The sequence below is a fragment of the Boleophthalmus pectinirostris genome, unplaced genomic scaffold (assembly GCF_026225935.1).
Source record: "Boleophthalmus pectinirostris isolate CB_2022bp ecotype Guang Dong unplaced genomic scaffold, ASM2622593v1 HiC_scaffold_4, whole genome shotgun sequence".
Lineage (NCBI taxonomy): Eukaryota > Metazoa > Chordata > Actinopteri > Gobiiformes > Gobiidae > Boleophthalmus > Boleophthalmus pectinirostris.
In genome coordinates this window covers 41,049,861-41,062,252 of record NW_026571353.1, presented here as the reverse complement: position 1 = coordinate 41,062,252, position 12,392 = coordinate 41,049,861, and the positions used below count along the sequence as shown (strand labels likewise).

Below are 12,392 nucleotides of genomic sequence, written 5' to 3'. Positions count from 1 at the left end.
TCGTCGCCGTCCAATTATAAAGCGTTTTTATTGGCCAAGAACTGGTGCACGGTTAGCATGCTAGTTGTTTGCAGTGATGTGAGGATAAAACTCAGATCTCGCCTTTAACAGTTGTGTAACCGGCTCATGAATTAATTGTGGTGAATAATGGGGACGTTTGGACTGTCTTAGGAAAGAGAAGTATAAGTCTGGATCTGTAGTTGTTAAAGATGTAACGATATCCAAATCTCTCGGTACGATATCACGATATGCATCTCACAGTACGATATTTGTTGCGATATTTTGGAGAGGCTGATATAATTGTAGATAGGACTCTTTTTTTGCTTTTAAAATACCCTGACAAGAATTTGGTGTGAATTATTTCTATCATAATCCCAAGATTTCAAGTCAGAAACATATTTCTGCATGTTGTTTGCGCTGAAATGAATCATGGGAAATGTAGTTCCCGGTGTTTATAAGCTGTTACTACTATAAAACCATGAATTTAAGCAAAGGAACTTGTAATTCGATTTATTGTGATGCCCCACGATAAAGATTTTGACGATACAATATCACGATATTTCAGTTATTGTTACATCCCTAGTAGTTATGTTTTTTTGTTTTTTTTTACTTTGACTAGGTTTAAATCCAGGTTATGACGGTTATGTTTTGATAAAGTTGTATTTGTGTGATTTCTTATGAAGTCTTTGTTAATCTGTAAAGCAATATGAATTACTTTGTGTATGAATTGTGCTATAAAAATAAACTTGCCTTTTTCAGGTTTTTAAAAGATGTTAAAAATCAGGTACGGAGCCTTTAACCTTTCCAAACCGACGGTACCATATCTGATACCTGGGAGTATGTTTTATATAACCATGCAAAACTTTCCAAGCATAAAAGACAGAAACATACTTTTCCTTCAAAAGCTGACAGTTGCAGCTTTCCGAGCAGATTTCCGTCATTATCCTACATCACACGCAAGAAAACAAATGTCCAGTAGGAACTTTGTTTTCCGCCAAACACTGCGCTCAGTCCATTTTTATTGGCCCAAACTTCGTCAAAAAGTGTAGTGCTCTGAGCGTCTGTGTTTGTAACAATTGAAAAAGTCGCTTAAGTGCAGATATTTCTCAAATAAATGGCAAATTATGCATCTTGGTCTGTGCAATTGTAGCCAGGCTGGGGCCACCTAGTGCCTCCGCTCAATTTAATTTCTCTCCAGCGACTAGATCAGGAATCAGAATACACTAGACGGTTTGAAGAACCCTGGAAGTGCGAGTTCGAGCACCAGCCAATCAGTGAAGAGCCAAACATTCTGTGTTATTAACGATTCCCGAGATCAAGGATTTAAAGCCGGAACAAAGAGAATGTTTGGTGAATTTTATTAAGGGGAAAGACATCATTGTCCTTCTTTCTACAGGACTTGGAGCATTACATACGTCACGACTAAACAGCAGCGATTGGTTAAATTTAAATAAAAAAGTACCCGCCTACTGTCGAGCGAACGAATCCTAATGCTGCGAGGTCACACGGTTTCTACCAAGTGAAACTGACTGATGACTCAGACTGGCGTAATTGTGCATCTCTTGCTATTTTTATTTTCAGGTTTATTCCAGTCCAAATATCCAAATCCAAATATAATAAACCCCATGGAAATGCAGGAAGTGATGTGGCACCAGCTGTTTCCATGATCTGCACCAGTCAAGTCATGGGGCCACTGCATTCTTTTATTTTATTTTGAGGCAATAAGATGATTTTTAGTTTATTTACAGATTTGATATTTTGCACTTTTGTAGCTATGACCCTAAATTAAGCATTTTTATGTCCAAAAAGTTGTTTATAAATGTTTGCATTGTGTTTCATATGAAAGTGAGAATTTCATTTTCAGTTTTTTTCATGTGTATTTCTGGACCTGTAGCTTTTATTACATCTACAGGAGCAGATTGTGAAATAACAGGTTGTACTGAAAAAAAAAAGGATGTATAACTCCTCATTAGGGGGTAAAAGGGGGAGTTTTAAAAGCAAAATGAAGGACAAATGTAGTAAAATCGCTTTAGGTCTTGAAGGGTAAACAGGCCGGTTTGAGTTTAGCAGAATATGGGACCTTTAAAAACAGTTCAGGCCAATCTCAGAGTTCTCTCCATCCCGTAAGTTCTACACGTCTAAGACCAGCTACTCCCCACTAAAGCCCTGTTCAAACTGTGTCCTACCCTGTGATTGGATGGTCTGTGATTGGCCCCTCTGCGATTGGCCGGTTCACCCACCTGCTCCTGGAGCTCGGCCAATCGCGTGGCTCGCTCCTCCTCAGAGTCAGAGGATTCGTCGGAGGAGGAGTTGTTGCTGGTGTCGGAGGAGGCGGTGGATTTACTGACCACTGGAGTCGTGGACGGGACGGACGCCTCCAGCCCTTCGTCGGGGATTTTGGCGAAACGCATCTCGAACACGTCCTGGGAGAGACACGGGAGAGTGAGGAACAGGCGAAAGAAACAAATACACTCAGCAGGGATGGGACGAGAGGATTTTCACGAGACGAGACACCGCGAGAACACTTTAGAGGTCACTGTAGTCCTGCTTTTTGGAACTACAGCTTCTCAAATTGCAAAACTTACCAGCTCTTCACTCTTTTTGTCCAAACCAAAAGGTAAATTCAACGTGAAACAATCTCACGAGATCATTTTTCCTCACGTGTTTATGATCTTGTGGCAATTTTGCCTCGTGAGATTTTGTCCCATCCCTTGTGCTCAGGTGAACAAACTCCCACAATCCATCAGGAACATCAGGACTCATCGCAACACTTCAAATCTCTACTAAAAACTCACCTGTTCACTGACATTCCCCCAGGATTCTCCCAGTTTTCTTCCCGTTTGTAAAGCGTCTGAGTGTCCAAAAAAGCTCCATGTATTCTAATGTTGTGAATCTCTGTTATTGCTCTTTTTTGGAGCATTAATAGGGATTTAATTTTGAGGCAACAGTTTTGAAGTTGCTGCATCAAACATCAATTCAATATTAAAAAGGTTTGGTTGTATTCGAGCACAATAAAGTGTGCGGAGTGAATTGGTATTTAAAATTGTTTGGATTTGATCATTACTGAAATGCTTTTGTTTTATACATGTCGAATGCATTGCTTTCATCCGAGGTTACGTTTTACACTGAAACGAATCACCGTATCGAAAACGATTTGTGTCCACGTCGTTTCTGTGTCCGCAATCAAAGCCTTCCCTGTCCACACAGCAATACAAAACCGCCTGAAACGAGAGTCACACAACAAGGCTGACGTCACGACATTACGTGGGCGGTAAAACCAAGGACGTGGAGCACCATGTCTGAAGGTGCAGCAGCTGATTTCGAGGCGAGGAAGATGACAAGCGTGAAAACAGACTTCTCGTGGATCGTGAACTCGCAAGTAGTTGTAGCTCCGCCGTTTCCCGTTTGTCTCTGGTTAGTTTAAAGGGCCCATCTCATGCAAAATCAACTTTTCAGATCTTTCTACCTTCTCAGAGTGATGTGTGGGCCTTGGATTTGTCGCGCAAGTTTTTAGATTGATTCGGCGTTTTTTTAACAAATTGCAGCGTATTTCTGCTACCCTCCCACGTGACAACGGACTAAAGCTGCTACAACGATGACGCGGCAGATACACCTATGACGCAACCGCCCCCCTCCCCCGCTCCACCACCTCCGCCACCTTCGCCCCGCCTCGGTGACAATTCCCACATGAACCTAAACAAAAGCAACGGCATAAGCTCATTGTTCTACACTGATATAATAAGTTTATCTTCTAGTGTTTATTAAAACTTTACCAATCAGTAATGTTCAGCTGATGTGGACGCGGTGCTTGAGCTTCGTGCTCCTCAAATTCCTCGTCCGATTCCGGGTCCAACACATGCAGCTGAACGCGCTGTATCTCCATGATGAATAAAAGTTTATTCTTGACACTATCAGGGTCACGTCTGTCTCCCCCTCCCTCCCTGAGACGGGCGGAGGAAGGGCGGCTCACTCAGAGTCTGCGTCACGTTTGGAGGGCGGAGCCTGTGCTTTCTCAGGACGGGCGGGGGAAGGAGCAACAGTCGGACTTTCATAGTTCCTGGTCTGTGACTGTCTCCAAGAAATCAGTAAGATTTCAGAACTATTGTGTAATGGATAAAGCGTTTTCTGCAACAGCGTCACATGATCGATGTCACGAACCCAGAGAATCAGGAAGGAGCGAGTCACAGTGACGTGGTCCAATAAAGACGAGACTCGAGCTCCTACATCAGAGTATCAGTGTTTTCAGGCGTCCACACTAGGGACGGGCATTCGATGAAATTTTCTTAATCGATCGTCGGAAGAATTAACGACCGATTATCGATTAATCATTAATGTTTTTATATTAAAATGATCATCATTATTATTACTATCTGCACTAATCTGCATAAATAAATTCAACTTTACGACATATAAACCGTAACCACTCTAGTGCCACATCAATCCGTTTTAGATTATGATGTGTTTAATTCAGTTTTGCGCAACTCTCACAGAAACAAAACTTAAAACCACATCACTAATTTACATAAACTAAGTGAAGATAAAACTCCAGCTCTTGTGTCACTGATGTGGTTCAAGTTTCTGTTGGATTAAAAGACATGACTCACACAGGTTAGTGTGACCAGATTTGTGTTTGTCAAAACCAGGACAGCGTACGGGGGGAGGGGGGCGGGGCCTCATCATCCACATTGAGCGACTCTCACCTGGAAAAACTTTTTCCCACTGGACACAGAAACATATGTGCTGCTTTATACACTGTGCACATGGACTCACACTTGTCCCAACGCAACGGAAAGTGTGGAATTTCTTCTACAAATCCTGGTTAAATCCACATTTGTGCTTCGGTTCGTTACAGACTGACCCACTGTTTGTGTCTCGCTCCTTCTGATACAGAGACACATGTACACACCTGTTTTGGAAACGATACACACAACAACCTACATTCAGTTTGTCGATTAAAATTAACGTAATCGATGAAATTCTTAATGATCAATTATCGATTAATCGACTCATCAAGCCCATCCCTAGTTCACACGGTGCCGGATCAGATCTGTACGAACATGAATTCGTGGGAGTTGGAGGCACCAGATCGTTCCGTCTCTGGAGCCGTTTCAATCGGATTAGTGTGAACTAACACTGCACCCACAACCAAAATGACTCAGATACACACTAATGTGGACGGACCCTGAGTTTATCATCTGGACTTGCTTAAAAAAATTGAATCTGTTACCGTTTCCATTTCTGTGTTTTTGATACAGATTTTTGATTCCTCTTTTCTTCATATTCACAGTTGCCAAAAAAACATTACGTGGCAGTCACCTGCATGATTCCATGGAAACAGAACATTAAATCAAACTTCATAAACGTTCTCAATGGAAACAAACTGTTTTAAGCCATAATGTGGAGAATTATTATTAACCAAACACTTCCATGGAAACGAGCAGAGAGAGGTCTTCTGCGTTAACTCTCACTGTTGCAGAGTTACAGATAAAAACAGTCGCTCTTAGATCATTTGGATTCATTTGGCAGTTCACCATTAGCTCCCTGCACAAGTGTCGGCAGAGGCTCAAAACCAAGTACTGGCATCGGTTTCAGAAGAAGAGAATATGTCTGTGAAACACGTTTGAAGGGGGTGTCGCTGAGTGTACGGTCTGATCACTGCCTGATTCAAACACAAAAGGCTCTACAGCTACAGCGCTCTAAACAACGCATTTTCAGACTGCAGCAGGCACTTTTTAAAAATGTATGTATTTTAATCTTTGACTAAATTTAGTTTTAATGCCGTCTTTTACTGCGGTTTGTGGGGGTGGGACTAGTCAGAATTTTCACAAAACAAGACTCGAGATCAGGTCCATGAGACGAAATGAGACTTTGGAACCAATTTACTATCATCTGATTGATTTACAATGGTGTTCATATGATTTTTAATTGGTTTAATGTCTTTATAAGTTGTGTTGTGAATGGATTTTATGTGTTGATAGTTATAAAAAATTACATAATTTTCCGCATTTGATTTTGCTGCATTAAACACCCTTCATGCTTTAAACACCAATTCCCCACGTGCGTCACAAAATAGGCCTACAATATGTTATTAAACTTCATTTTTATCATTTAAATTATTAAACAAAACCCCCTGCTGGTACAGAGCACACTTCTCTCTCTTTTCTCACTTCATGTTATGGATGAATAAGACGTAAATATTTCTTTGTGGATCTTTTTCAAACAGTGTTAAAGTGTGAAAAACACCTCATGCCTTGTGCTGTTCGCGGGTGCATATACTTGATCATATTTAGCACTCACTTTTTTAACCACCTTTAGCACTGATTATGTGCGTTGATATCGGTCTTAAGAGTTTAAAATGTTCTGTGTTTGAAAACGTGAGCCGCACGTCTGTGTGTGGAGGAGACTTTTCGCTACAGCTGCTCAAAGATCCCCAACTTTCCAGAGTTTGAGCGACGCTTAAAGCTGAATTATAGTTCTGCGTCAACTCAACTCACTGTCGCCGCCGTTTCCGATTTATGGATCTGCGTTGAGGTTGATGCGAAGTAATTCACCGCCACAACACCAGAAGGCGACGATTTAAACATGGCATTCGTGTTTACAAAATGAAGCAGGAAAGCGGAGCACTGGAAATGCCTGTAGAGCAGGTGTAAAGACGACCAATCACAGCCGTTATTGTCTGTGTTGATTCTTTTACTGTGTGTTGGTTCGACTCGTAGTTACAAAATTTCTGAGTTGCATGTCGGTCCACACAGACGCTCGGCGGAGAGGGTTCAAAGTAATCCGTGCGTCATTTGTTTTTCAAATTAAAACCAAAAATAAGAAAAAGAAAAAATAACTGTTTTCTTCATTATTTGTTTCCAAAACCAAAATAAAAAAATGGATAATGATTTGTTTTTTCAGTTTTCGATTTCGTGTTTAAATGAAAACTAGAAATAACGGACTGAACCAGGACTGAACCAGGACTGAACCAGGACTGAACCAGGACTGAACCAGGACGTGGAGCTCTGCACCGGTCCTTTTGGTGGAGGTCACCAGACAGTCTATGCGGATCCGTCCTGACACTCAGTCCCAGTTTAGTCCTAATTCAGTCCCGGTTTAGTCCTAATTCAGTCCCGGTTTAGTCCTAATTCAGTCCCGGTTTAGTCCCGGTTTAGTCCCAATTCAGTCCCGGTTTAGTCCGGCACCGCAGTTTAAATTAAACAAAAAAATTGAAAACTGAAAAAAACAAATCGTTATCTGTTTTTTCATTCTGGTTTTGGAGACAAATAATGAAGAAAATAGTTAATGTTTTTTCATCTTCTTATTTTTGGTTTTATTTTGAAAAACAAATGAATGAATGACACATGAATTCAACGCGACACAGACGATTTGACGCACGACCATAATACAGGTGTTAACCTTTTCATGCCCGTGACACGGATTTGTCTCCGTGTGCGCACAGTCTCGTGGTGATTTGACCTCGTCCCGTCCCTCATGTTTGTGTTTTTAATGTTTTAATTCGTCTGTATGAATGCTGTGTACTCCGGCTTCTCTCACGCCTTTATCCATGTGTTGTTTTTTTTACTGCAAATGGGAAATAAACTGAACTTGGGAGTTATATTAATGCAGGGATTCGAACACAAAGAGTTTAATAGTCGTGTGTGTTTCTCACCTGGAGTTTGCGCGCCATGGCCACCACCTCATGGTCTGGGGGGTTGTACTTGTAGCAGTTGGAAAACATTAACCTCACGTCTGTGGCGAAACTCTGGGGGTCGCTGTACTCGCTTTTGTCCATCTTTTTCTGATTGAACAAAACAAAACAGAAACTTTATTTAGAGGACAGCAAGGGCGTTGGTTTGGTCTCAACACACTGCAAAAACCAAATGGGAAACGGTCAGATGGGATAAGAAGTTGCATGTGTGTGTTTTTGGAAAGAATTCATAAAACAGTCTGAGTAAAATAAGTGAGAGGTGGTTTCATTTTTCAGTTTGGGTCCATTGTCCGTTCGTTCTAAGATGTTTAGCTGATTACTAAAACATGTTCAATTAATACTACTGAGATTGGAAAAATATCGGAATAAATTTATATTTTTGTAAAATAAAATATTGGGAATATAGGGACCATTTTGTCTTCCTCAAATATTGGTTGTGACATGTCCCCACCGTCCCAATGCAAACCTATGCTCTTGGAGGACAGAAGCTTCATATTGGACAATAAAAAGGTCTAGCTGTGTCACATTAAGAACTCGGTTTTGCCTTGGGTACAGAGGATGTGAAGTGTGGAGCCATTTTTCACATCTGGCTCATGACGGCACCAAAAATGTAATTTAAAAAGAGTTTTAGGAAATGTTTGAGAACCATTCAATCGTTGGATGTTTCATTGTATTTTAAAAGTGTATTGTGTAACTTCTCGTCTCGTGGAGGATCTGCCAGCTCCTTTTCTCTATGGAGCTGTCGTTGCTCTGTCTGGAATGTTCCACAGTGCGACTTTAAACAGCTCTACTTTATATTTATTCATTCACAGGTGGTTTTATCGCTCAAAAACACAGAAAAACAGACATTCTGACCGTGAGCGGGCATTGCCTCTCCACAGATCTGACCTGTAACTCTGACTGATTTAGTCTCTGTAAAGACAGAAAAGTTTAATGCCATACTGTGGAACATTCCAGACAAAGCAATAACATCTCCATCGAGAAAAGCGTTTGACGGAGGCTCCACCGGAAAAGTTACACAATGCAGCTTTTGTCCATGTTTGAATCCAATTTTCTCTAAGGTTTTTTTAAAGTGATGATGTTCAATTTTCTGCATTCATAAAGGTGGAGGCTTCAATATAAAGACCTTATTTTTAATCTAGTTTGCCCTTTTTATGGTTATAGGTTATAAAAGTGCAAAATAAATAGTTGGTGGATACTTGTATTGAAAATTCAAGATCGCACTTTTGGTCAGACAAATCTGAATTTTAAACAGCAGGTGTGTTTATCCGTATTAAAGGGCCCATGTTACACTATTTTCTGATCTGTTCCACTGTCGTTTTCTCGTCACAAACAGACCTGGAGTTGTGTTTTGTTTCAGTCACACATTTAGGCAGAGCTTTTTCCCTTAAACTGAAAAAAAAAAAAAACCTCTGTTCCCCCTTGTGATGTCATGTGGTGATACATGAAGTGCTCCACGGTGTTTTTAAACTCTAAACATCTTCATGAGAATCATTTGGATCATTTCAGCTCTGGAACTGTCAATCTCTGCTGAACTAAAAGGTAAAAGGAGCTGTTAAATTGAAAACTACCACTTCATGACATCACAAGGTACAACAGAGCATTGTGAGATTTGCAGATGTAGACAGACTAATAATAAAAAGTTACTCAAACATGTGAATGAAACAAAACACAACTCCAGGTCTGTGTTTAGGAGGTAACATTAGAACACAACTAAAATCTCACAGGAGTCAGTTTTATGTGATCCAGGAGCTTTAAACTGTATAAACCTGCATGTTTCTTTAAAGTTACGGGGACATGAGCGGAGTGGTTCTTACCCGGACCGTGCTGAGGTCCATGGGGTGCTTGATGATGTCATGATAGTCGTGCAGCTCCAGCGCCTCGGCGTCCACAGGTTTGTAGAAGGGCCAGGCGTACGCCGCGTGTTTCTTCGAGAGCATCTCTTTCAAAATGGCGTCGCAGTGTTTCATTTGCTCCCCTAACTTCCCCGCCCCGACCCGCTTGGCGCCTGCCCCCGGCGCCGGAGCCCCGCCCACTGCCTCGGCGGCTCCCGGCTCCTCTCTGGACTTGGCGGAGGGGCGGCGCGAGGGCTTGGTTTTGGGTTCGGGGCCCGTGGGCGAGTCTGCGCGGCTGGAGGAGATGGCGGACGTGGTGGGAGTGGTCGTGTCCGCTTTCCTCTTCACCCCTTTCTTCTGCTGAGGACACAGAGAAGGAGGGTCAAACCTGAGTCCAGACTAAACAAGAGCCAAAACAAAAGGTCTAAACCAGGTCAGAAATACATCCAGACCCTGTCCTGACCCTGACCCATGAGGAGCCCCAAACCGACAAAGCTCAATGAAGGGTTTTTACTGCCAGTGTAGAGAAGGAAATCAGCTCAAAACTCCCCTGAACTGAACCATTTATGAAACCAAGTTATCTACATACAGATTTTTTTTGTTTTGGAGTGATTTCAGGATTTTATCTTACATATTTCAATGAAACACATAGTTCAGATTGATTTTAGAACAAATTCTGTAGTTTTGTAAAATTGCTTGTGTTACGCTGCTTACAAATTATGTTCATGTAGGTCAGGAAATAATTAATATTTCTTTCCAAATCAATAGTTACAGATGGTGTAGGACATGGGGAACAAGAAAAAAAATACAATTTCAGTAAACTTCTGTGAGCAAATGAGAATTATATTGATATTACAAATTGAAAACATAAGTGCTGCTTTGGGAAAATCAGTAAAATGACATAAACGAGGCCCGACATTTAGTCTGGAACACTCACATTTCATTTTATTACAATATAGAATTCCGATTTTCTGAGCCTGTTTACACGAGAACGTAAAAACGACAAAATATTTTATGGGAAGTGCCTTTCGTTTAGACGGTGATGGTGTTTTTGGGGCTTAAAAACGCAAAAATCTGAAACCACCTCTGGAGTGGAAAAGTTGAATACGCTCTGCTGTAGCCTTTCCTTTTACACTGCCCAAGACACAAAACTCTGGTCAGATGTGCTCAGGTCCCGTACGTGTTTATGTCACATACATCACCACCGAGTCGCCTGGGATGAATACACAATCGAATTCCACCATAAAACGCTCGTCTAAACGAGGAATGAAAAGTGAAGACGCGACGCCACTTTTGCATCTTCTGTTCAGACCCTCATCATAAAAAAGTAGCCTGTAACTCAATACATCATAGCGTGTGATGCAGCGAGAACGTCCTCCCTCTCCCGGGCACAGCCAAGAGAAGGGGCCACCTGGAGGAAGGAGGGGGGACGCTTCTGCCGAGAGAATGTGACGCTCGGACCGGTACTCACAGTGTAGTTTCAGAGTCGTAGTATATATGTGTGTGTTATCTTTTGGCATACCTTGACAACGGGCTGGGCGGAGGGCATGATGGCGGCCGGCGGCTGTGGGGCGGAGGCAGGGGGAGTGGCCTGTAGAGGTGTGGGCGTGGCTGAGATTACAGGCGTCTGAGAGGGGGAGGGGGAGGAGGACTCTGCTTGCTGCTGGTTCACTGAGGACACAAAAGTACACAGGGCGTTTAGTCAGATGCCGTCAGGTGCACTTCAGTTCCGGTCTATACCATCGTCTGTACCTGGGTTAGCGGCCGGCTGCTTGCTCTGTTTCTTCCCTTTTGGAGCTGGAGGGAGCAGAGCCACTTCCTCCTGAGGCATCTGAGCCACCTTCTGCAGGAAGATCTTCTCCAGGGCCTGGGCCATGAGCACGATGTCGTCTGTGGGCTGGAGACACAAGAAGGAAAATCACACTACAGTCGTCCCTCACTATAACACCATTCACCCTTCACTGCCTCGCTGTTTCGCAGATTTTGTGCAATTTTGTGTCCTTTTTTTTTTTTTTAACAGTGTATGAAGGCGCAAGAATCCTCCCCCTGCGTCCAGATTGGCTAAGAGACTGTGTCAATCAATCTCCTCCGTGCTGTGTTTCCTGTTCAGTACAAAATGTGTTCAGTTTGACAAATTTACATGTTGGATCTGTATCAGTGTGATTCTGAAGTGTTGTATGTTTGAGAGTTCTCTCCCCGACAAAAACCACAACATCGACGAAACCTTCTGCACCGACAAAGTCTCCTGCGCTCGCACCCAAAAGACAGAGGAAGATGAAAAACAATCACACAAAAAGCTGGACTTCTGGACACGCTGAAGGAAAGGAGAAGTTACACGGCTGTAGCACATTACGAAATAAATTAATCTTCGGTTTGTTACATAAAGAAGGAGGAAAATAACAAAAGGACGACAGCAGCAATAAGTTTTAAGAAGGATGTAAAAAGGGTTGTAACTGTCCCGTCTGAGAAAAGTGTACTGTATTTACTGCACTATTAGTCGCTCTGGATTATAAGGCGCGCCGTCATTAAATGGTCTATTTTGGAACTTTTTTCACAAATAAACGGTGTGGGACTTTAAAGGAAACACAACAGTGTGATGGGTGAGTGGTTTTGTTTGTTTGTGGCGTTCACGGTGACTCTGGGCTTTGTTCAGTTGTGGCGTGTAGGGAGGGTGTGTCTGGGACCAACGGATTGTCGGCGTGTTCGCAGTGACTCAGTTGTTCAGTCGTGTCTAAAAGTGGCACACTGCACTTGCTTTTGTGTTCCCCTCCTCGTCGGCATGGAGTGATTAGTGTGTCTGTGGGTGTTTTTGGCTGTCGCTGTCTGCTCCGTGTGTGTTTGCGTGTTCTGTACCTTTGTAGTTTACT

General features: G+C 42.4%; 1 protein-coding gene across 2 annotated transcripts in view; it reads right to left on the bottom strand.

The window, feature by feature from the left end:
• LOC110159171 (bromodomain-containing protein 3-like) overlaps positions 1 to 12,392 on the bottom strand; it is a 33,246-nt gene that overhangs the window by 14,407 nt on the left and 6,447 nt on the right. The window contains exons 5-9 of one of the 2 annotated variants that reach the window (XM_055161851.1): positions 11,278 to 11,422; positions 11,048 to 11,196; positions 9,508 to 9,885; positions 7,652 to 7,780; positions 2,187 to 2,423 (exon numbers count right to left, since the gene is read on the bottom strand). In XM_055161851.1, coding sequence (XP_055017826.1) covers positions 2,187 to 2,423; positions 7,652 to 7,780; positions 9,508 to 9,885; positions 11,048 to 11,196; positions 11,278 to 11,422 — 1,038 coding nt within the window. The remainder of the gene's footprint in view (positions 1 to 2,186; positions 2,424 to 7,651; positions 7,781 to 9,507; positions 9,886 to 11,047; positions 11,197 to 11,277; positions 11,423 to 12,392) is intronic. The other variant, XM_055161852.1, reaches the window with a different exon arrangement.